This window comes from Hakea prostrata, chromosome 7 (genome assembly GCF_041222555.1).
Source record: "Hakea prostrata isolate BN-2017 chromosome 7, UWA_Hpros_2, whole genome shotgun sequence".
NCBI lineage: Eukaryota > Viridiplantae > Streptophyta > Magnoliopsida > Proteales > Proteaceae > Hakea > Hakea prostrata.
The window spans coordinates 11,251,048-11,268,348 of NC_142606.1; the positions used below are offsets into that span (position 1 = coordinate 11,251,048).

Below are 17,301 nucleotides of genomic sequence, written 5' to 3' on the forward strand. Positions count from 1 at the left end.
GAAATTTTTTTCCAACATCGTTCTTTACAGGTAAAACAAATGACAACCTACATTGAGAATACCAAAGTACCCTTGCAGGTTCAGTAACACTGACATCCTTCACCATCTTACCATGAAACACAGATTAGGTTCTTCCTAAGATGAACATATTAAGAAAAGGGCTGCAACATCATAAAATTCACTGTACTTGTCCACTTATTTAGAAGAGTGATTTCCACAGCTCCTCTTAATGTTACAGTACCCACTTTCTGTTGAACTTGTGGTCCTGCCCATCAAAATATGGTGAAGCAACAGCACAAGAAAATTTGAAGTGTGAACTCCCAATCTATTAAATGCTATCCAAAAAATTGTTTATAGTTTCAAAAAGACTAGATGCCAAAGTTTCATCAGCTGTACTTATAACAGTCTGTGTTGGAGTGACTTCTATCAAAGCATCCTTGGGCTCATAGATGCGTAGAGAACATGTATTATGCTCTCCAACATTTCTGTCTTCATCCACCGACCCAGCAATGCCCTTTTCCTGCAAGGCTTGCAATAAGAGATCCGGATCAAGCAGACCCCATTGCAAAGGTGTTCTTTTCTCTGAAGCAGGGCAATATTTCAGGAGCATTTGACTTTGTGAAAAATCAATCGCCTCCCTTTTAGAGACCAAGAAATATTTCCCGTGATATATATGTAGCTGTCCCTCCAATCTTGCAATCGCCATGTTTTCCTGTTTCATTCTTCTTGGCTGAAGCTGGAATGCCAGGTCTGTAGCCAATTCAACTTCAAAATCATCCATCAGAGTTGGAAGACGTACAACTTCATTTTCCAAGTAGTGAATGAATGAACATGAATTCAGCTTGATGACAAGGTTTTGTTTCAAATACTCAGGGATCTGTGAGAAGGATTTAAAAGAAAAAGCATTTGTATTACTGAACTGAAAGACAAAAGGAAAAGCAAAACAAGATAGCTTCAATTAGGCCTTCACAACAAGGTAACATCAAATCTCCAAAGTAAATAGAGATGTAAGATATGATTACCAGGACAAGTTTTGGCTGTAAAATCTCTAGCAAAGGCTGAATTTTCTGCATCCTGCAAACAAGCAACATATTTGTACTTGAAGAATGCTTATGAGTTACGAGGACCAACCCCAATAGCAGCACTGCGTATGCCAGTTCATTGTTCAAATATAGGAGACATATAAGATACTTGAATTATAAGATCTTCTATCACAGGCTAACAGCCTGTAAAAATCTATATGAACATGCTGCCGGGCTCATCATTCTCAGAGAGACCAGGACCTAATTCTGATGGGTAACACCTTCAAGAATGTTATGCAAGGCTAGGACAGAAAGATTGCTTTGCTACCACCAGCACACTGTCCACACCTCCATGTGGCAGAAACTGTGGTGAAAAGATGGTACATGCATGGTTGTTCAGGATTCAATTAGCAATCTCACTATCTCAGATTAAAATGTTGAAATACTACAAAGATGGATTCATATGAGAAGGTTTGGCTTCATTTGGCTAGTGACCCCTACTTTCTTGACATAGAATACTTTATTTAGCTTTTGTATATCATCTGCGCATTCAAGTTTTCTGAACTTTGATGGACAATGTATGGTATCAGATGGCAATAGTGCAGTTCTCTGCATAACCTCAGCAAGTGTCAAGAAACCAAACATACTGACAAGCAAACTGACTGAAAAGATTCTTTATGTTTCTCTTGACTTTGTATTCAAACTATATTGTTGATGCAGCCTTACTTGAATAAGGCTTAGTCTTCCAGGATCTCTTAAGACGAGGCTAGTTTACAGGCCTAAACCTAGATTTCGAGTATGGGTATGAGATGGTTCCTGAATGGGTTCCCCACTTGGATTTGAACTAGTGGCCTCTGAATTCCCTGGTTAGGTTAATTGGGATGAAATAGTACCAAAGATGGAGTGTTAGTTCTGGAGAGATTTAGAATGACGGAATGTATGGTAGGACGAGGCAGGTTGTTGAGATAGGGGACGAAAAGTTATAACAATTGGGTGAAACTTGGGTCGAGGTCTAGCTCTTACTGCCTAGGATAATCTCCCCCAATTTCAATAATTTGGATGGTGGAATGTGGAGGTATTAGGTTTCTCTAGTTTGGAGGGAAATTGAGGATAAAAACAAGAATAACCAGATCTGGAGATTGGCTGGCCTGTTGGGTGAGGTTTGGATTGAAGGTAAGGGGGATGTTGGTGGATTGATGGGTGGAGTTTACATGGAAGTGATGGCTTGGTTGTGGGGATAGGAGGTGCTTGATATGAGGTGGAGAGAAGGGATTGAATGAGGGAATGATAGTGTAAAACAGAAAACACAGAGAGAATGGAAGTGGGATTAATGTTCCCAGCCACAGGTATCTAGCCTTGGCTTTAAATTTAGAACCTTGGATCTTCAATTCTCTATTGACAGAACCAGAACTCACTAACAAACACAAGAGGAATTACTCGAAGAGAAGGTTCCTTATTCAATATACAGTCTGATCTCTCCCATCGAGTGGAGAGGTCTTTATAGGAACGAGGGGGTGGAAGTCTCAAGTCCTAAATAGGACTTAAATTTCCAACCTGAATACCTGATTCTAACTTGACTTTATCTGCTTGAGATCTTTATAGTTAAATTTGTACAAGAACTGAACTGAAATAATAATAAGCACATGTCTAAAAGGAATGACACTCAACTGAACAGAGTTATAATTCTCCATTGGTTCTATCAATACATTGTAATTCTCCATTGGTTCTATCAATACACTAAAAAACTGAAATATAAAATGCAAATAAGCTGTACTCGGCAGCAGCCCTAGGTGCTGGTTAGCTAGCCTAGGGTGCTCTCTTAGCCCTCCACTTGGTTTTCGACTTCGAGGATTCGGATACTGTATCAATCCTGCTTCTCTGTTTCCAAATAGGTACACTAAATACATAAAATTCTCCATAAACACACAAACTCTTGGGGCAAAATAGGTTGCCAATCACATTCAATTTAGAATATATTTGTTTCCTTTCAGTTTGACCTTCCTGGCTTAAAATATTCCCACCAAAACAGGCAAAAAGATCATCTCCTTGAAGAGCACTGCCCCGTGAGGCATCTAACAGCTGGGCTGTGGACATGCATCTCCATGCATGCAATGGATGTTGTGCACCAGCACAGCTGTTGAATGCCTCACTGGGCAGGCGTGCTCCAAGGAGAAGATCTGGACCCTCAAAATAGACCAATAACCATTAAGTCTCCTTTTTACCCTTTTCCCCCCACTATTTCAAATGACTGATTAATGAAGTATAGGTATATGAGTTGTTCCCATGTCTATATTGCATCATTCCTAGATTAAATTTTGCATTTTCATGCTTCCTTATCTTCCCACATCCATATATTTCCAGCACTTCATTTCAATGGGGCAGAAATTACGAAAGTCATGACTCTTGTTAACAAACCAACATAATTTCTTGCTTGATCAGGCTGAAAAACCTAATATGACATTTAGGTGAACTGGGGCTGGAGTGAGTCCCTGGCATCAATTCAAACCTATTCACCCTTGGTATTGCATAAGGGTTGAGTGATTAGGTTGATCTTTAAGCACCTCAGAAGGCTAAACAACATCAAAATTGAGAGTGACAGATTCTGGCAGTCACTACAGGTAAGCTTATTGACACACCAAAGTCACTTCAGTTCAGGATCAGCTTGAAAATTGTGTTGGTTGTGTTTAACAGAAACTACAGATTTTCATTAGCTTAACCAACAAAGAAACACATTTACGTGTCTTTTTTTTTTGGGGGGGGGAAAAAGCAACAGGAATCCTTACTTCATCCCAGAAAGAAACGAGCACTTGAGGACCTTCATCTTTACTGGCTTGAAAGGTGAAAGAGCAAGAGTGGTATCTACATCTTGCTGCAGTGGATCACCAGCTTTAGAATCTAAAGCATGTTTGTGTACTGAAAAAGAATCTTACAATAGAAGAAGAAATTACAGAATCAAGAATACCTCCAGCACAAGTAAACATCGTTGATCCCTACACCACCGATGAAGCAAGTGAACAACAGGACCAAGACGCAGAGACCAATGAGGAGAAAACACTATACAAGGTTCCTGCCACATTTTCCTGTTTAGAAAAACACCACCTGGTTTAAAATGAATAGATCCAAGAAGAGGAAGCACAGCAATATATCTTCCAAAAGAGGTTTGTGAACTGACAATAAGAAATCAGATAAATAGATCTTTGAACGAGTGCAAAGTCTTACAGTAAATGGGGTGAATAAACTGCAGGAAACAAATGAAGCTTCTTTTCTTTCAGTAGTTCCACGTGGCCAAACAATGCATCTCCAGAAAACAGCTGCAAAGTTAAATTTGAGGAAAGTAATATTTTCATTTTCACTTTCATCACAATAGCCAATTGTCGTGAAATTAATATGTTTATGGATTAGGAACAAAAATCCTAAAGAAAGTATGCCTTTTGTTGACGCAGCTCACATAACCATTCAGGCACAATATTGGTGAAAGCTAACAATTCTTCTGCCACAGTAGATATAAGAAATATGGGAACCTACAACAGAGATAAACCAAACGGGTTACTGAAAAGAGTGAGCTGTAGCAACCAGAAATATGACCTACTCAAAGTTGGGGAAAAAACAATCATTAAGCAATGTATAAAGTACTGCAGGGGCATTACAGTCAAACCCTCCAGTATCCTGTTCAGTTTAGTTGGTGTCAGTTTATAACTTTTAGTCTTTTTCCTGTAATCTAATTAATTTGCCATAAATGCCAGGACTGATAAGTATTCTATTCTTGCAGTATTTGTATTTGTTTACTTACGTTTTACAAAAGGTAGACGAGAAGAACACCACGCATATGGATTGTTGCTTTTCCTCGGAAGTCTCCACTCTTTTCTTCTGTACTTATTCTACAACATTATTTATATTTTCTATTTCCAATATTTTTACAGAATCCAAAGGAAGTGAGGTGGGAAGAGTGACGGTCAGAACCTAGACAATTGCTTCCATATTTATAATTTTTAACCACTTCAAATCTAAAAAGGTCCAGGGAAGTTCCATTAAATAATTTGGAACTACAAAGCAGGTGTGCTACAACCTAGTTGATTCTACATCAGGAGAGAACTTCTAGGCAAGAACCCAAAGATCCTCTAAAAGGAAGCCTTTGGTACCACAATTCCGTGACATCAGAGTCAGTGTTATCATGATTCTGCATTTAAAACATTTTGGTAGCCACCGAAACCCACATTTCACACTAAATGTTGACTCACCAGTGAGATCACCTCAATAGGTGGTCTCAGAACCCCATCCACATAATAGGGCTAAACCTGAGTGAAAAATCTAAGTTCTTATTTTGTAAATCAGAGAGCAGATAAAATAGAAAAGAAGAAAAGGAGTAGGTGATGCCGCGATGGACAGAGGAAGAAAAGAAGTAAAAGGAGCCAAGGAGGCTGCACAGTATTGTGTCTTCCTCCACTGGTGTTAGACTTTATTTATAGAACTTAACATGCAATTACAGATCTGGAAAAGTTAGGAAACAAAATGCCAATCAAATAGGGAAACCCAGCATTTTCAAGCTAGCCCTAGAATCCTCCTTTCTTTTTTCCTTTTTCTTTCCAAAACTGCCCCGCAACATATATTACTAATTACATTCCACCAAACATCATCCTATGGCACCAAGGTTCCAAATCAAAACATCGCAGAATTGCAGAACCAAATGCTTCCTAAGAGATCTTTCCCCAGCTACCAAAAGGGCCTCCTAAGCAACCATCAAATTCCCACGCCACATCCCTTTTTATTTCGTGCATGGGAGTGTCATTGTGAAAGTTCCAAATTTCCAATGTCATGTTCACCAGATGGCATATTAGTCTTACTACCATGGGCTAGTAATTCTTTTCCTTCTAATACTCTTAGATGAATTATCTAAATTTTAAAGATATCAGTAAGCAGGATTAGTTCCAAATTTTGAATCGTAAAGTAACATTTGTCAACAGAAGAAAAAGGTTACCTTATAATGTTAAACCATCAAAAGTGCTGCCACAACAACCTACATTTGGATACACAAGCATTTCTTAACAAAAATCAATCAAAATTGATGGATTATAAAGAAGACAATCCTAATACAACTGGGAGCCCTGCTTAGGATACAAGAACAAAAGAATACTAACAAGAGAGAGTGAGGGAGGGAGGGAGGGAGGGAGGGAGGGAGGGAGCAATATTGAATTAACTAAAAATTCAGAGAGTAAGATCAAATCAGAATATGACTTCAGCAGAAATACCAGAAACTAAGGTGGAAATAAGCATAGATCAAGAACTTGCCAGCAAAATCTCAATAATATCTCATTTCTCTGAGATTCTGAAACAGATGGCATACGAGCTAATATCTCAGTAAGATCTCAGTATATCTAAGAATTTGACTCTAATTGTATGTTTCCCTCCCAAACCTGGCTTCAATTTCAACAAATAAAAGGTGCACCAAATCGCTGAGACCTTGGTCCTACTCAGACTTTTGGTTGGCTGAGATGGGCTCCAAAACCAAGTTTTTGAACTATGTTTTGGAAAAGCAGCACAACTTGAAAAGTAAGACACCAATAGCTCTGAAGCTTCCATCAACGGTCTAGTGTCCTACTGTTCCAGGTGATATTGGAGGAGATTTTTTTCTTCCTCTCTTTTTGATACATAATAACCTTAATTAACAAAAGGAAAAGAGAAACTAGAAAGCAAATACAAGACAGTGGAAAGCCTCCCAAGACATAACCATAAAGCAAAGAACAAATTAATGTGCAACTAAAAGAGCAAAGGAAGTGCCATGGATGCCAGCTCTAGCCTAGCTAACCAGTCCACTTTATTTAGTATATGCCTTATAAATGAATTAGCAGTCCAGTTAGAAAATTTTCTCCTTAATCCAAAAGGAAGTGACCAAAGCTGGTCTGATTTCTGGTTTGACTTCAAGGTTTTGAGAAAACGGTCAACTGTAGAATGGAAATTCAATTTGAAAGAAGGTTAATGGATTGAAATAGGATACATAACCTAAAATGTACATCAAATAAAGATCTAAAGAACAGTAACAGAGAAGAAATCCTGATTTGAGGGGAGAAAATTAAAGAGCTACTTATTAGTGAACTTACTAATAGAAATCCACCCAGAATAACTAAGAAGGAATCTGCATTAGGATTTTCAGAAATCCATCCTGACTAACGAATAATGATAAATCCAAAGCCCTGTAAGAGAACTTCAAAGGTTTATAATTAAAATCCCCCGTTAGAGAACTTCAAAGGCTTATAATTAAAATCATGACTTCCTTAGTGCAGGCTATATGGCTTTCCTATCCTAGTTAGATGGGGGCCAGGAAGTCCTAATGCCATCAGAACTTCGTAACGAGTCACAACCCCTAATACAAAACAACTTCTACAAAATAGGTTGTATGGAATAGGAGTCAAGACACTAAAGAGCCCACAGCTAGGCCAACTAGGGCCTGCTGTGAACCACCCCCACCCCACCCCCCACCCCCTAAAAAAAAAAAACATGGACAATATCTTTTCTTAATCTCAAAAGCAATAAAGTAATAATTCATCAATTTGGTAAAGCAGAAGCAGTTTACGTTTAGGCTTGCAGATTCTAGAGATTGTGATATCTGTTCCACAAGCTGCAGCACAATTCCAAGTCGACCAATGGGTATGAGAACAGAACCCCCTTGTATAACAGAGTCTATAACACAGGAGCAGATGAAAGAAAGCTTGTCCATCTCCTCTGAAAATTCTTCAGTACCCATGAGTGATTGGATGAGAGTGTTACTATCCTTATCAGCATTCCTGCAACATGTCAAGCATTGAAAGTGAAGCTCAACCTGCAGCTGTAAAAAGGGGCTTGGGAAAAGGAAAAATGCTAAAGCTAGCAGAACATTGAGTTCTAAATGAACTTTTCTGAGTAAAAGATCTGCATCCAGCAAAACAATAAGCAACCTTTTCTGAGTACATTTATATTCATAAGGTTATACCTTAAGGCTGAGATACTACAGGCAGTTGGATGATTGACCTCCAGCTCTATCTGATTCGCATGGGCAAGGGAGTCTTTATTGACATCAATCTCATCATGCAACAATGAGAAATCAGAAAATAGGATGAGATCATTTCCTTGAAGAGAAGTGTAATCAAATTTCATTGCATGAGCAGATTCAAATATAGAGCTAGACAAACAGGTAACTTTCTGTCTTGGACCATGGATTGTCCAGTTAGCCGTTCCTATTTCCAGGCCAGAACTCAAAGCTTTTATGATCAATGTTCCATTATAGCAGACTTCTTCGGCAAATTTGACAGACTGTACCTTCTGCATACAATCCTTGACATCTGTTACACTGACATATCATTCATTACTATACAATAAATTAGAAATAACAGAAAACACTATAGTTTGCAATTATGTATTACCATCCTTAATGTTGAACCACAAACCATGTACAACCTGTTGACCCATTGCCAACCTAGAATATGGTTTGAAGTGAGAAAAATAGCTAGTTTGAACTTTTTACTTTGGAATCTGATAAGCCCCTAATCACCAAGGTGAACAAGAGAAAGAAGAAGAGGGACTACATGATGCAACCTACAGATACTACAGGGGATACAACTGAAAAGAAGACAGCTGGCAACACTCAATTGGACAGCAGCCACTAACTTGCTGCAGACAGAGGAGCAGAAGAGATCATCCAGTTGGCATCATTTGAATGGCTGAGGGTGGAAGAATTGGTTATGCGTAGGGAGTTTGTTAGGATTCTCAAAAGTATGTAAGGGAGGGGAGGGGAGAGGAAGAAAGAGGGGGGGGGGAAGAAAGATTGAAAGAGAGCAGCCTGAGAGTTTGCTGGGGAGAGGGTCACCTCTCTGGTTGGGGAAATGGATATGTATGGAGGCCATTGACTCGTAATGGGAGTAGAGGTCATGGTTTACTTACTGTCTTTTAATTCCAAGAATTAATTTCATCTAGAGATAGCTGTATTGTATCCTTGATGAATGGTTATCAGTGACATCGAATGAACAGAGTAAATTCAGGTTGCCGTATTTGCTGTTTCTGTGATAATGAATGAAACATTATATTGCTGTTAGTGAGGCTCTTGGTAGGATTCAGGGCTGTGTAGATCGAGTCCTATCAGAATCAACCTAGGTTAATAGATATAGGTGTTGGGCCATTGATCCCATAGGCTTAGGTTGTGATGAAACTCTTTAAAGGACACAAAGTATGGGTGAACAAGTGCTACACCAACTTACATTTCTTTAGTTAGTTTAATGTACAAAAGAGCCTTAACCTCAAGAGTTTGGCAACCACATATCACATGTGTAGTGAAAGATCCAACCTGCTCTTGAGACCAGCAACAGTATCAGTGACCTGATCTGACTTTGGAGCATCAATCCCAACTACTTGGTGGAAGACTTGACACTTAGTGAGCTGGATTCTTCTATTCATTTTACAAGGTGATTGGGTTTTCATGGGAAAACTCTAGCACCCATACACAAGCAAACCCTCAACTCATTCCGATTTCACAAAGGAAGGAGGGTTCTTCATGGTATTTACTCTTTTTCTTTTATATTGCCAAGATGGCAAGATGATACACTATGCTAAAATGCCATACCCAATGCACAAGGCCCCCACATTTAGCAGGGTCTTTTGAGGGTCGGATGTATGCAGCCTTACCCCTGTTCCCAAATAGGTTTTTTTCCAGTACTTGAACCTCTTACCTAGCATTCAGCAAGTGAGCACTTGACCAGTACGCCAAACATGACTCATACACCGAGTTAATTTATTCAAGAGCTTTATCGTTATTAGCTTCAGAAGTACCGGTTATCTTAGGAACTAATTCCCAACTTCTACCCCTTCAATTGCTTTATCCTTGAGGGTTTTGCTTGCTTTGGGAATTACATATTAAAGATTAGTTTGCATTTTGAGCCTTTACTAGCTAGGGTGGGCCCCTACCAACCCCAAACAGGACTTTGAACTCAGGACGGCACCAACTGCAGATTCTAGGTGCTGGTAGTTCACATCAAAGTTAACAACACAATCCAATGCTAGTCTCCTACGACTAGAAACACTCTTATTCACTAAAATGCAAGGTTTAAAGTATCGGTATCGAGTATCGTATCGGTTAAGTGATTTTAAGAGACGTATCGTCCTGTATCAAGTATTGTATCGCTCTGGCTAATGTATTTTAGTGTAATTCAATGGAGAGACGTATCGAGATGTATCGTATCGGTTGGGTAAAATATGGATACGTATCGGTTGGGTAAAATATGGATACGTATCGGCTAGTATCGTATGGTATCGTGGGATACTTTAAACCTTGCTAAAATGTACTCTGGTGCTACATTAGCATTAGCTTATTGAGGTAGCAGCTAGGAAATGAAGATCAAGCAAGAAGAACAAAAAATAAATGCATAATAAAGTCTATGGAGCCACAAATTCAGGAGAATTCATGCAAATGTATTACAACCACTTAATGGAAGAAAAATACTCCAATAAGTAGCAAGCATTAGCAATTTCAAGCATCATTTATTTATTATAAACATTTTAGACAACCAAAGCACAAAAATATAGAATTGTTACAAGACATTAGATTTAGCAAACCAAGACTAAGCAACAAAAAGGTCAAAGAAACAAATATTAAGAAGAATAGCTAATTGTTTCGTGAATTAACATGTATAAAAGAACTTACTTATACAAGGGTTGCCAACTACCCAAATCCTCCCCATCTTCTCCCATTATGATCTTCCTCAATTCATATGGAAGTGTTTCAAGCTCCTCCCATTTCAACCAATGAGGGAACACGTCCTCAGGCCCATAAAATTGCCTATATTCCATATGCATTGAAACAAGATCTTCCATCATAAGTTGTCCAATCCTTACAGCTGCCTCAGTTGCATAAATCTGAAAGTCATCCAAAGCCAATCAATTTAATATACATTAAATCAAGAATACAACAACAAATTTAGTTTCAAACCTCATTTACCTTAGCGGAGAGATTCTTATTTCGAGTGAGAAATGGCAGCCCAAGGAATCCCATTGGACTGGAGATTAGTATAACATTAATGAACGAAATATCCACCAAGTGCATTGTACTAACAGTCTTATACCAAGGCACTGCTTTAATCAGACTGTTTGCTTCAAGGGCTTCATTGACTCTACGCCTTTTCTGATCCCCAGAATCAGAAGGTGGATTCTCTGAGAATTGGGTGTTTGGGGGTAGACAAGAATAAGTGGGAACAGGAAAAAAGATGCCCAGGGCTGATAGGTCAACTGGGCAATCAATTAAAATTTGAAACCCATGGATATTGATCATCTGACATGATGGAAAATAGAAGCCCTTCCCTTCACTCAAGCAAGTCTGCAAAAGATTTCAACAGAAGTAAATGGAGAACAAAGCCAGCACACACACGAAGAAACATGTAGGTATATGTAGAGAGCAAGAGAGGGGGTGGAAGAAACTTACAAACTTCATTGGCACATGAAAACAAATAGTGTTGTTACACTAGCACTTCCTCAACAACCCTACATAGATTCAGAAAATGATGAGAAATCCACTAAAGGATTCAGGACATAACAGAGGAGATGAAGACGTACACGGCCAAATATCACTTCAGTGTGTCTGAATGTCCCATGTTAACCTGGCTGATGCACATCACTGATTACTTATGTGTAGTTTGGTTTATTTTGTTTGGTGTCAAAATTATCATGCACTAGTATTGTAATGTTAAGTGGGTAGGAAGCTATCACTAGCAAAGTAGCAAGTAGGGACTAGGGAGTAATGGCTGGAAAACTAGGAGTTATTTCTTATTTTATTTTGTGTTAAAAAAGACTTAATTTTGGGATGAAAGACACAAAATATACTGGAACTTGTGCAATTTTTTCTGTCATGCTCTGCAGCATGAGCGATTCCATACAAACCTGAGAATGAAGCAAAATTATGTGAAGCCAAGCTGCCTGTCTCTTCTCCAATTCTTCTCCCGTAGGCTACCACCCTCTCCGTCTCCCCAGATCTTTTCTGCCGGTCACAGTTTTCCCACTTTTGGTTTAAAAAAATATGACCTCAAACACTGTAGGGATTTGTCAATTAACAAAAAGGAGGCATGGAAGAGTTCGGTAGTGACCAAGCATTTGGTAATGAGTCAGCACTTGATCATAGCACTACAACTAACGATACAGAAAATGTAGGTTTTGGGCTATGATGCATCCTTGATTATATTTCAAAAACTGATCTTAGAATAAACTTTTAGCACTTGTACCCAAAAATTTCCATCATCTGTGGCTGTTTCTAAATCTGATTTCTGCATATATGACCTTCCCCACCCAAATTCAGTTAATCCTTGTACATGTTGTTCGAATTCCCAAGCCTTCCTGCTCAAAATTTAGTATCAACTTCAGTTACAAGTGCAGGGCTAAGTATAATATGCATGTTTTTGTATTCTTGAGCTTGATAAATAAGCAATCATGAGCATTTTCCACCATGTAGCGCTTCCAACTTAACTGATTTGGAGAGGCCTATTTTTTCAAACATTGCTGTCAGCTCTAGAATTGATAGTCATGCCATCAGGTATCCAGCTGACAACAGGTATCCAGTTGATTTCTGCATATATGACCTTCCCCACCCAAATTCAGTTAATCCTTGTACATGTTGTTCGAATTCCCAAGCCTTCCTGCTCAAAATTTAGTATCAATTTCAGTTACAAGTGAAGGGCTAAGTATAATATGCATGTTTTTGTATTCTTGAGCTTGATAAATAAGCAATCATGAGCATTTTCCACCATGTAGCGCTTCCAACTTAACTGATTTGGAGAGGCCTATTTTTTCAAACATTGCTGTCAGCTCTAGAATTGATAGTCATGCCATCAGGTATCCAGCTGACAACAGAGTATTGCAAGTTCTGTCTTGCCTGAATGGAAACTTTCTGTGATTTCCACCTCTAAACATTCATAACTGGTGAATCCAGTTTGGAGGGAATTCCAAGGGCTCCTACTACATCTTGAATGCAGGTAACAAGTGACAAAGTATGTGGTTGAGGGCTATGCAAAACGTTGGTCAGGGTAGTATGAGGAAATACAAAAAGGTATAGTCGGGTAAGGTGTCGTGAAGACAAAAGGAGGCGAGATCAACAATTAAACCATGAGAGCAAGAAGATGAGAGAACGACAAGTGAAAAAAGATTAGAGAGCAGGGTTACCTGAAGCAGTGATCTGCACCAACACTTTTCCTTCTCTTTGGGCTTCCGCTACCCTTTTAAAAAAATAAAAAAAAAAAAGAGAGAGAGAGAGGGAGACAGGGGCTTCCAGTAACTAAAATCAGGCATAATAGGGTTTCAGAGATGCAGCATAGAAGAGAAAATGGATTCCTTTTATCTCTGATTTCTTTTGTCTAATGGGAAAAGTGAGAATTTCAGTTAGGACTTCTTATCGGGCACACTTTTTTTTTAAGTTGTTTCTGGAACACCAAAACATGTCTGAGATGAGAGTGAGATTCTTATCAAACACTTTCATGCTGTTTTCTGTTCTCGCGGCACAGGAAAACAAGGAAAAAAGGTTCTCGATAGCATTATAAAACACAAACTAAGCCTCAAGTGTCCCTGAAAATTTCTCAAATAAAACAATCAAATCTGACAAAGGAACTAAGGAAGTATTGACATTTTGAAGAACTAAGAACGTAACCCATAACAATATTAATAGCAATATCATCGGAATCCAATTATAGGAAATGCAACCACCAAACCCCAACACCCCCTCCCCACAAATAGAAAAAAAGGACAATAGGATAGAAATGCAGTACCACTAAGCAAGAAACTCAAGAAAGAATAGCTTGTCAGAGTTTGTGGGCCTGGTTGCTGCTTCTTCCCCTGAATTTGAACTCGAAAATCGCAGGACTTCTCAGGCAGTTCATTAGTCAAGCTCAAAGACACCAACGGATTCAAAAGAAACGTTTCACCGTCATCTCAAATAACACCCATTCTGCATTTGTTGCCATTGTCGGCGACTCGGCGCTCTACTGTCTCTCTCCCATTTGTCCAATGTATTTCACCTCTGATGTGTTTTTCCCCCTACCACTACTCACCACAACGCCGGGGTTGTATGGCAATGATTCTATGCCAATTTGCCCACTTCTGCACATAATCAACTTTTTATGCTTCTATGCCACTTTGCCAGTTCGGCACAAAATAGGTATTAAAATCTTGTATGGTTGGCCACATTCTCGGGTAAAATGGGCACAGAATCTTGAATGGCATGTACAAAATGGGCATGCCTTTTTTAATTTAAAAAAAAGGTCAAGGTAGATACAAATACTTAATACACAGTTGCTCACATGAAACCCTACTAAGCTCAGGGTGGGGCAAGGAAGGTTCAGACCATCAAGGCCAAACTTGAACCCCCTAGCATTGACCCTTGACCTAACCAAATTTTACAATTCAAATCACTGCAAAACTCTCAATTACAGCGAGTGAGACATCAACCACTGATGCACTAAAATTCACAATATTTGACTATATCATTATAGACTCTTCAGGTGAAAGCGTAGAATTTGGGTTTAAACAAACCGATAGAGAAATACCTACAAATTTCTTGCACGATTGGATTCAATGTCAACATTACATGCACACTTCCAATTAACAACAACCATCATTATCATGTAAGAAGCAGTAAGGGATTATAATTACATTCTGGAGATTGATAGACTACACTAATTTCTCAAAATTCTCAACAAAGTAACCCAAAGCCAAAATATTACAACTATCTCTGCCCCTACTTTTTACAGTTTAAAAAAATGGTTACATGTATTTGTGGAGATCTTAAATTCTCCAATTTATGCTAAAGCATTTTCATGAATTCATGCAAGCCAGTTCAGTTAAATAATAAAAAAGACATACTAGACCACTTAAACAACAAATGAACTCCTTCCATTTACTTGAATCCCACAAGCGATATCTTCGAATTGTTCCAACAGATGAAACTGCTACCTTGCAAGGTTATATGATTAGCATATCATGTTGGGAGATCATTTCAGAAGAGAATCCAGCAGCACTTTTAATCATCTCCGATCCCTATAAGCCTGACAAAAGAAGTATTTTATTGTTTGTTATTCCAAGGCAGAACATAATTAATGTCAAAAATCTGTATATAACAAATGATGATACTTGTTTCCATCCTAAGAGATCTAGCAAGGTAGGACTCATTGGCAGGTGTACACCCAATTTGCAGAAAAATATTTTGGTTTAGATTACAATTTACACACTAACCATACAGAACTCAGTTTAGTTGAGCCTTTTCCCAACTGAATGAGTTTATTTTAAATGGTTTGACAGGAAATTAGGCTCGAAAAAACTGAATTTATAAATGCAAAAGATATGAAAATGAAATGCTATTCAAAAGAAATGTGCTTTCCCTTCATGGATCAGTTCTATTTTAAATGAATCAAGAAAACTAACAGCTAATGTGTATTAACTGAGGCTGCTGTGTGGTAGTGTTCAACTATGCAAGAGGCAGTCACAATGTAATGCAAGTAAACAGTTCTGGGTTGAAGACTAGGTATATAGCACCACATTTCTGCATGTGTTACAACTGAAATTATTCCATCTATATTGAGGATAAGATGGGCTTTGAGAAAATGGCTAATAAAGTAGAAAATCGGGTTCAACCTGATGACTACACAATCAAAAACTGGAGGTTATCTTTGATATGCCTACTACCGCGAAGGTTATTAGACAGTCAAACTACTGTTGAAGAGTATAACGTCCACTTTGGAATAGTACTCCAAAATTACTCCTCAACCAAGCAGGAGAAGGAGGAATCATCTTTATGAATAATAAAACTGATAATGCAGTTCTCTTAATTTTTCTCTTCAAACAAACACCAAATACATGTTTTCCATTCCCATGATTTGGGCCTGTAGGGTCATTAATGAGCATATACACAAATCAGAATGTTATGTCATCAAACAGCTTGTATTTTCTAGACAAAACATAAAAAGATGTTAGACCGAGAAGGAATACAATAAATTTCTTGCAGGACCAAAGATCAACATCGGTTTTGAGTCCCTTGCCTAGTCTGACGTACTTAAACCTTGGACAGCAATCAGCTGGTTGGGAACTGACCAGAATGGCTCAGAGAGCTCCATAATCTAATGGAACTTGTGTTGAGTAACAACTTGCTTCAAGCCCAATTTCTGTCTTTCTGGAGAGATTGTCAATCTTGACAGAGATGGAACAATGTGAATAAAAAGCCTTACCTAATTTATATAGGAAGCAGCAAGAGAAGAGAATACTCATGCAAAAGCAACAATTGAACAAATCTGGTTCAACTCTTGGAGGAACAATTGATCAAATTAGATGAAAAGTAGCAACAACAAACAAACAAACAAAACTCCCTGTAATGAACTGTTTAGCCAAAAAAAAGTGAATAATAGAAGATTCATTGAAGTTTCAACCCTCAACAATAGTGGAGAAGTACTTACCAAAGAAAGGGGGGAAATATGTAGAATGGACAAACGAAATCAGATTCACAACATCCACTCTGCAATCTAAAAAAAAGAAATGGCAAGTTCACGTCGAAATATACCCACAATCTTTCCTTTTCAATTTAATGGTTACGGTAGTTACACGAATGATTTAAGATATATAAAATCTTCAAACTCTGGGTAACATTCCAAGGTGACTCTGCAACTCTGTTTACTTGATTATTGAAATCAATGAAATGATAAAGAGAGATGAAAATAAAATTTATTCCTGCGACTCTATAACTCTGTTACTTGTATTTTCTTCTTCCTCTAAAAGAAAATACAAACAGATTGCAAAACCCTAGATATAAGAGAAAGCCATATAAATCTGAAGTTAACATAGTAAAAAGAATATTCAAAATCCTACCTTCGATAGAGGGTTCCTGTGTGATCGATTAGGAGTATGACAGATTGCTGAACTCGTTGGTTGGACGAAGGCGGCAATCGGGAATATAGTTTTTCGGGATCGATTGGGATTCGGAAAGAATGGAGTAACGGTATCGACTGCTGAACTCGCTGGTTGGACGATGAAGAAGACGGTAAGGCTTGCGGCGGAACTCGAGAGAGTGGAGTCGTCCGTGGTTTTAATCCATCTCATATTCTCATATTTATATGGTGAAAATACGCCGATGCCCTTCATCAACGCCTTCAAGTCGTTTGAATCCAAATGTACCCCGCAAGAAATGTGCCTTGAGCACTTGGTTCCGCACACGTTTTTAGATAGACCGTCGTCATACAAGATTTTTAGGACTTCTATGCCAAACTAGGCAAATGGCACACAACTTCACTATCTTCCA

General features: G+C 38.4%; 1 protein-coding gene across 9 annotated transcripts; it reads right to left on the reverse strand.

Annotated features, from left to right (window-relative positions):
* Window positions 1-39: 39 nt before the first annotated feature.
* Window positions 40-17,301, reverse strand: LOC149009751 (uncharacterized). Of its 9 annotated transcripts, none has more exons than XM_089164374.1 (13): window positions 16,872-17,301; window positions 14,970-15,061; window positions 11,461-11,519; window positions 10,981-11,355; window positions 10,687-10,898; window positions 7,987-8,343; window positions 7,591-7,801; window positions 4,451-4,543; window positions 4,242-4,333; window positions 3,985-4,102; window positions 3,806-3,891; window positions 1,023-1,074; window positions 40-877 (listed from the first exon to the last, which is right to left on the reverse strand). In XM_089164374.1, the coding sequence occupies exons 3-13, from the start codon at window positions 11,467-11,469 to the stop codon at window positions 329-331; spliced, it is 2,154 nt and encodes a 717-aa protein (XP_089020500.1). In that variant the 5' UTR covers window positions 11,470-11,519; window positions 14,970-15,061; window positions 16,872-17,301; the 3' UTR covers window positions 40-328. The 9 variants fall into 9 exon arrangements, with proteins under 9 accessions (XP_089020500.1, XP_089020494.1, XP_089020499.1 ...); XM_089164368.1 differs by having other exon boundaries at window positions 11,461-14,117; XM_089164373.1 differs by having other exon boundaries at window positions 13,787-15,061.